The sequence below is a fragment of the Myotis lucifugus genome, unplaced genomic scaffold (genome assembly GCF_000147115.1).
Source record: "Myotis lucifugus unplaced genomic scaffold, Myoluc2.0 scaffold_257, whole genome shotgun sequence".
Lineage (NCBI taxonomy): Eukaryota > Metazoa > Chordata > Mammalia > Chiroptera > Vespertilionidae > Myotis > Myotis lucifugus.
The window spans coordinates 315,631-323,507 of record NW_005871305.1 but is presented as its reverse complement, the minus strand read 5'-3'; the positions used below and the strand labels follow the sequence as shown (position 1 = coordinate 323,507).

General features: G+C 41.4%; 1 protein-coding gene across 1 annotated transcript in view; it reads left to right on the top strand.

Moving 5' to 3' along the window:
- ABCB4 (ATP binding cassette subfamily B member 4) overlaps nucleotides 1-7,655 on the top strand; it is a 66,168-nt gene extending 58,513 nt beyond the window's left edge. Inside the window, exons 21-25 of the mRNA XM_014464613.2 lie at nucleotides 1,791-1,947; nucleotides 2,920-3,117; nucleotides 4,767-4,973; nucleotides 6,706-6,852; nucleotides 7,397-7,655. Of these exons, the coding sequence (XP_014320099.1) occupies nucleotides 1,791-1,947; nucleotides 2,920-3,117; nucleotides 4,767-4,973; nucleotides 6,706-6,852; nucleotides 7,397-7,603 (916 nt within the window). The 3' untranslated portion in view covers nucleotides 7,604-7,655. The remainder of the gene's footprint in view (nucleotides 1-1,790; nucleotides 1,948-2,919; nucleotides 3,118-4,766; nucleotides 4,974-6,705; nucleotides 6,853-7,396) is intronic.
- The last annotated feature ends 222 nt before the right edge of the window (nucleotides 7,656-7,877 follow it).

Genomic DNA, 7,877 nt, shown 5'->3' with positions numbered 1-7,877 from the left:
TACTATCCTTTTGTTGATTGAGTGATCTATGAAGTGGGTCTGCGAACGAGGTAATACTGTTTAGGCACCAATTGCCTGCAAGAATGGAAGTTCCGAATTGGAAGACCTTGCCAACCATTTGCCCTTAGTCTCTTCTCCCTATTTTCTTAGATTTCCCAAGCCTAACAAGACTAACCAGTGGTCTTTCTAATTGATACATTCCTCTTTTCAAAATATGCTAGATACATTCAATTAAGTTGCAGCCTAGTCTTGCCAAAGGGAAGCCATTTTTTTTAAGATCACTTGGCGTATTTCTGCTCTGATGGGATGATTTTAAAGGACTAGTGAGGAACCATTAAAAAAAAAAGTCAAAACAAAGAAGGTGAAGTGTTTAAAAGCTGTTCTTTTCATCCAAAATTGAAATAACTGTGAAAAAAAGTGCCTTCCGTCCTCTTTGGTGGAGGGATACCAACAACACAACAATCCAACAAGAAAGAAACCAAATACCCTGGCTTCCCTCTCCTCCAGCCCTCCCACCCCCAGCTAGTCCCCTTCATTGCCAAACCCCATCAGACGCCAGAGGACAAGAAAAGCTGTTGGTGCAGTCCACGAAGGGTCAGCCTCTGACAAACTGGGAAGGTACAACATAGACATGGGTAGAGAGTAGAAAGTGGTTTCAGAAGATCAAATGGAAATATGCAGCTCAGATCTGGGGCTGACAACTTGGAATATTTCTACTGTCTAGAAAAATATCACTGAGAAAATTTGTCTTGCTTTTTTTGTTTCATTTTTTACCATCAAAATGTTAAATTCTGGATAATCAGAAGCCAGTTTTTTTATCTTCTGTGCTAAAGCTAGATTATAGGTGTATAGGAAAGCTAGGCAGCTACACGTAGGTTCATCACTATTTGACAATTTAGTTTTTGGTAACCAAACTTACCAAGTATTTGAGAGCCTTGCTATACCCACCATTCCTGTCCCCGTGTAATTAAAACACATTTTAATATCCTAGCTGTAGAAGCTTGGTAGAAGAAAAAAGGTTTTAAGTTTCCATTATTACTAGATAGAGGTTTTCTCCCTCTCCCCTTTCTCTGGGGGAACTCTGGTGTCAGAAGTAAATGGCTTTGTGGAGATGAAGGTCCTGGGAATCTTTGGCCCTTCATAAATGCAGTTATAATCCTTATCTGTCCTCTAAAGACTATTTACTTAGAAAGGAGACCTTTAGCTTAGGACAGTTGTTTCAGGGTAGTATCAATAATTATTTTACTTCTAAGAGAAAAGCTATTTCTGGTAAAGGCTTGTTTTTCCTAATGAAAACTCTTTAACTCCAGTGGTCAGTATTGTTTGTGCGGGAGTCTAGCAGGAACCACACACTGGCAGTCAGGGCTGTAGCTTCAAGAGGAAACATGACTGCTTGTCTGGCGCTGACCAAGCCCCTTAATACGCTACTTCAGTTCCCTCAGCTCTAAAACGGGTATCCGTACTTATTAATATTCCTTGAGATTACAAATCAGATTAAGTTATAAGCCATTTCCAAAATGAGAAGAACTGTGGAAAGTTACAGGAACTCTAAGAAAGTAGAGGCTCCTAAGGAATAAAGAAACCCTCCATGGTGATCTGCCTCCCTGTGGATTTCGCTCCGTTACTGGAATTTCATAGGAATGTGTGCTCCTAGGACGAGGTGGGGTGGGGGCATGCCTCAGGGAGTAAAAAAATATCTGTACTGGTGGGCAGTATGTCTGTGGACTTTTAAACATCATGGAGCTAATTATACAGGCTAATGTTTTAATCCCTCTTCTTCCGGTCTCTAGGGTGTTTTCAGCAATCGTGTTTGGCGCAGTGGCACTAGGACACGCCAGCTCCTTTGCTCCAGACTATGCCAAAGCCAAGCTGTCGGCAGCCCACTTGTTCATGCTGTTTGAAAGACAACCTGTGATTGACAGCTACAGCGAGGAAGGCCTGAGGCCTGTGAGTTCTCTGCTGCCTTATGCGTGCTTGGTTAATTGTTTCCCCAAGGTCTGCTGTCTGCTCGGTTGTGGCCACAAGATAAATCTATAGTGATTACACTGACATTTATTTATCTTGGTGATATTTACAGATCTAGGATTTGGCCAACTTTCCTGGCATTTTAAAATTCCATAGGGAGTTTCAAGGATTCTGAAGTTTAGCACATCAAAAGTAAAAAACAGAAAAAAGTCCAGATGTACTGGAACTGGCTAATTGTTATGAAAACTGTTAGTCACTTTTGCATGAAGGTATATGCATATAATTCTATAAGTGAATGCAATGAGCAATTTGGCTGTAATCACATCTTGTAATGACTGAATTACAATTGGTAAGGAGGCCACTGTATTCACAGTGAGTCATCGTACACTTCACTATTTCCAAAGTGAACTCAAACTTGGTTAGGGGGGTTCTTGGCACAACACGAGCTGCTGTACATTTTACTGCACAAGAAGCAGTGTGGGTAGAGAGATAGGGACTTGATCTTTCTGGGACTTTACCAGGTATTCATGTTCTGAGAAAATTGCTGTGTTGGTGAGTGAGATAAAGAGGCTGCCAGGGCGTGGGACGGGCTGCCCACCGAGCCTGCAGGTGGAAACTGCCCTAAATTCCCACCCCTTTGAATCTTTAGCCACTGGCTTGGCTCCAGGCTCCCGATTGTCCTTTGAGAATGCTAAATATTTGTCTTAAACCAGAAATCAAGGTTAGATAAGCACTATCTATGAAAGGACTATTTAATGTAACCTGTAGCCCATCGCCCATCTTCATTTTATGTAACAGTTTTCTGTCCGTATTAACGAGTGTTAGCCCTTGTGCTGAATATGACTCTCATGTCTTTTTACTACAGCCTTTGGTCAAGTTTTCTTGAAATAATACTGTTTATTACCATAATGATCAGACCGATTACAATAGCAACAATAAAACAATTTTTTTCAGGATAAGTTTGAAGGAAATGTGACATTTAATGAAGTCGTGTTCAACTACCCGACCCGGCCCAACGTGCCGGTGCTGCAGGGGCTGAGCCTGGAGGTGAAGAAGGGCCAGACGCTGGCCCTGGTGGGCAGCAGCGGCTGCGGGAAGAGCACGGTGGTCCAGCTGCTGGAGCGCTTCTACGACCCGACGGCCGGAACCGTGGTACGTGCACTTTCTGACATCAGTAACCTGATTGAAGGCAGTATCTCAAGTGGCTAAACCAATATTCCCACAATGGAAAAACCTGAATAAGACCCACAGTCCTATTGGATAGAATGACCACATTCTGTAAACCCTAAACTGGCACCCAGAGTCAAACGGATATTGGAAGTCAGGTAGAACATCTGGAATTTAGTGTAGTTCTGAAAATAGTGAATATGAAGTTGACCTCTACCTGCCAGCCTTATCCTCCTAAGTAAACCCTCAGTTCCTGGTTTGTAAAGGAAAGCCCACGCTCCTGCCAGAGTGTTACGTAGGCTGCCAGGACAGGCCCATGCCTGCTTCTTCCCTCCCCACCCACTTCTGCTTTGCCTTCTCCAACCCTGCACTCCAGGCTCTCTGACTTTGGCCCTCACCTTCAGCCCATTCGGGTTTGGCTTTCATCATTGATTTCCTGGTATCTAGCTCTGGCTCTCTTCCCTAAGTGAAGCCTCGGCTCTGAAAATGCCTGCCTCTTCCATCACCTTGGGTCACACCCACTGACCTAGCCCTGGGAGCCCACCCCCATGTAGACAGTCACCGAAGGGTTAAACCTTGTTGTTTCTTTTTGGAAAACCTTATGCTTCCACCATTACAGTCACTCGGCAGTTATGAACACAGGCAGTCCAGCTCAGCACTGTGGCTATGCTGAGCTAATACTGTGGCGGGAATTTCTTTATTGAGGGGTCAAGACTAATGGAATCTGTGTCTGTTTCTTCTCTGGTGACTCTAACCTTGCGGGAAGCTGCGTTGCAGTCACTACATCTCAAGGCTGCTCTGGAAGCATCATGCCTCCTGCTTACAGCAAACAAAAAATAATCAAAACTGCCACCAACAAAACCATTCTCCCGAGGACACTGCCCCCTGACCTTGCACACTTCCCCTTGAACTTTTGTCCTTGGTGCTGTCAAAGAGAGAACAGTTAGGGCCGGTAGATCTCAGGGGAAAGAGAAGTAGAAGTAGGTCAGGAGGTAACCAGCTTCCAGAATCTGCATTTTGTTCTGGTATGCCTGCTGGAGGGGGATAAAGTCAAGTTGAAAGGGAGTGATTCCGGGGATGAGTAGAGCAGGTATGAGTAGAACACCTAATTTCGGGCTTCTTAAAGGCAGGGGATGGTACCCTTGCCTGAAGAAGGGCAGATAAGGACGAAGAGAGGAATATGAAAACAGGACCAAACGTGCTGTCATTTTGCCAGTTAGACCAAGAAAGGGACAGCATGATCATCATAAAAATCATTTTGTTGGCTATGTTGGCCTCCAACAGTGTAAGGTGACACGCAAACTCATTTTTTGGTTGATTTTTCTTTGTTAAATGGCATTTAAATATATAAGATAAATATCAAAAATATAAGTCTTTGTTTTACTATGGTTGCTAATATCAAAAAATTTCTGTATGTGACACGGCACCAGAGTTAAGTTAGGGTTTTTCAAAATGCTGACACACCGAGCTCAAAAGGAACAGTGTAAGTGTGTAGGGGCTGTGAGGCTTGGTATTTCATAAACTGCTGATGCCCATATGCACCCAAATCCTCCAAATGATTCATCTAGTAACTTAGCGCCTAGTTCTCTTTTCTTTTCAAGCCTTTCTTATAATTTGTGGACTTTGGTTTTCAGCTGCTAGATGGTCAAGAGGCAAAGAAACTCAACGTCCAGTGGCTCAGAGCCCAGCTCGGGATTGTGTCCCAGGAGCCCATCCTGTTCGACTACAGCATTGCCGAGAACATCGCTTATGGAGACAACAGCAGGGTGGTATCCCAGGATGAGATTGTGAGTGCAGCCAAAGCAGCCAACATACATCCTTTCATCGAGACCTTACCCCATGTAAGTTAACTGGTAACTTCTCAGGATGAAATCAGAATCAACTGCGCACTGTTTCCCTCCCCAACACAGTTCCCAAAGTCAAACGCCACAGAATGTGTCTATGTACTAGCTCTCTGACCTTGGACAAGACATGGAACTTCACGATACCAAGTGTCCTTATGTCACGTCTACCTCATACAAATGTAGTGAGAAGCAAATAAGGTGATATTAAGTTAACGCACCATATCGCAGGTTGCGAACTGGTGGGCTCCATTCAGACCGTGGCCAAGTATCCCTGGTGATACTTTTTTTTTTAATTAAGCACTTTGAGATAAGTATAGATTCACATGCAGTTGTAAGGAATCGGGGGATCTTATATACCTTTTACCTAGTTTCCTCCAAAGACAAAATGGCAAAACACCATGATATTGACATTGATACAATCCCTAGATCTCATTCACACTTCATCTTACATGTATACATTTGTATATGTGTGTATTTAGTTCTGCCAATTTTACTGCATTGCAGATTCATGTATCCACTATCAGTCAAGACACAGAACATTCTATCACAACAGAGATCCCTCATGTTGTCCTTTTATAGCACACTAGAGGCCCGATGCATGAAATTCATGCATGGGTAGGGTCCCTAAGCCTGGCCAGCAATCAGGGCCAATCTTCGGGGCGACAGGGCCCCTGCTGGCACCTGCCTTGGCTGGCTTGGGGCCTGCGGGCTGGGTGCAGCTCCTGCATTGTCTGCCCCCTAGTGGTCAGTATGCGTCATAGCGACTGGTTGTTCCATGGGTCATTCAGCCATTCAATTTGCATATTAGGCTTTTATTATATAGAATACCCCTCCTTCCCATTCTCACTCCCCCAACCTCTGCAACCAGTAACTGTTCCTCATTTCTGTAACTTTTCACCTTTAGAACATTATATAAACTTACAGTATATAACCATTTGCGATTAGCTTTTCTTGGCCTAATTCCCTAAAGTTGTGTTCATCCCTTTTTATTGCTGAGTAGTATTTCACTGTAAACTGAACCAACTCAATTTTTACTTTTATCCATTCTGTGCGTTTTTGGCTTAGAATGTTCTCTCAATATCAAGCTTACCAACTTTTCTACAAAAGTATAATTTATCTCCCCTTTCTCCTTCTCCCACCTTATCTCCACAATTTCTATTTCCCTCTGTGATCTTTCATAGCATGTTGCCTATACTACTCATTTGGTACTTAACTTGTATTGAATGCTGAATATGTATTTCTCTTTAGATTTTAATTCCTTCAGGGTAGGAATAAAGCCTGATTCATTTTTACACACTTCCCACAGTTCTAAGCATAACAGATACTCAGGAAATATTTGAGTGAATGAGTTTAAAAGAGAATAAACTGGGTTCCTTGTTGGTCATCTGATTATATCAATTTTTAAAGAATTTTAAACCTTACACATTAACATTTAACCTTTTTAGGACATCAGATGACATATGGATAATGGTAGGAATTCAAGAATTTGTTGCAGAATACCATTGAGAATTAAGGTCGCTCATTTTCTATTTGGATTTTGAAAACAAACTTTCTGTTAAATGTAAAAAAACATTAAATGGACAACTATGTAGCTGTTACAGAAACTTTTTATTGATTCCAAATTATGTTTCCTTATAAGCAGTACTGTCATAAGTAAAAGTTTATTCATTATAACATTAGTAATTTTGCTGGGTTAGGACCTTAATTAATTTTGTTGACCGACTTGCAGAAATATGACACAAAAGTGGGAGATAAGGGGACTCAACTCTCAGGAGGTCAAAAACAGAGGATTGCGATTGCCCGGGCCCTCATCAGACAACCTCGAATCCTGCTGTTGGATGAAGCTACATCCGCTCTGGATACTGAAAGTGAAAAAGTATGGCCTTCCACCTCACATCCTATTTAATTTGTAAAACAGAGGGTTTTTGTGCTATTAGCCATGAAAAAAAATAATATGCAAGCACAGAAAAAAGTAAATAGAAATTTAGACAGTGGTTATTTTGAGGTAGAATATTTTTATTCCTTTCAGTATTTTCCAATTTTTCTAAAATGATCATGTATTACTTTTAGAAACACACTAAAAGTAAAGCATTCAAAAGAAAAGGCTGCATAAATCATTTTAGCATATTCTAATGGAAAACAATACTCAATAAAAGGGAACTAGTTAAGTAAAATATTTTGTGACTAGTTAGAAATTTTAACTACTTGTGAAGATTATAGTGACAATCCATTTTTATTATAATTGAAAAGAACATAACTATGTAATGTCAAGTTATATTAATACACAGGTATAAAGGCAAATATTCAAAGAGATAAGAAATGAAATTTTATTGCTTGGATGGTAACATTTTTTAATTTCCTTTAATGCTAACACCTATTTATATAATTAAGATAAGACTTCTGATCTGATTTATTAATAGATTGTCCAAGAAGCCCTGGACAAAGCCAGAGAAGGCCGCACCTGCATTGTGATCGCCCACCGCCTGTCCACCATCCAGAACGCAGACCTGATAGTGGTGTTTCAGAACGGCAAGATCAGGGAGCACGGCACCCATCAGCAGCTGCTTGCACAGAAGGGCATCTACTTCTCCATGGTCAGCGTCCAGGCTGGGACGCAGAACTCATGAACTCTTGTTACCGTGTATCTTAAAAAATAAACTCAAATCATTCTACAACTTTTGCTGACTTGCAAAAGAAGTTTCTAAGTCATCGTAAAATACAGGTACATCCAATTGGGGGGTTTGCTATTACAGCATTTGAAATTTTGGAGTTATAAATCATCAAGACACATTTCTTGATGAAATATGTTAACAGCTTAGCTCTTCCTGAGTTTTCAGAAACATACAGGGGGAAAAAAAGCAAAGTTCAGGTGTATAAAGCTGTAGAATTAGTAGAAGCCAC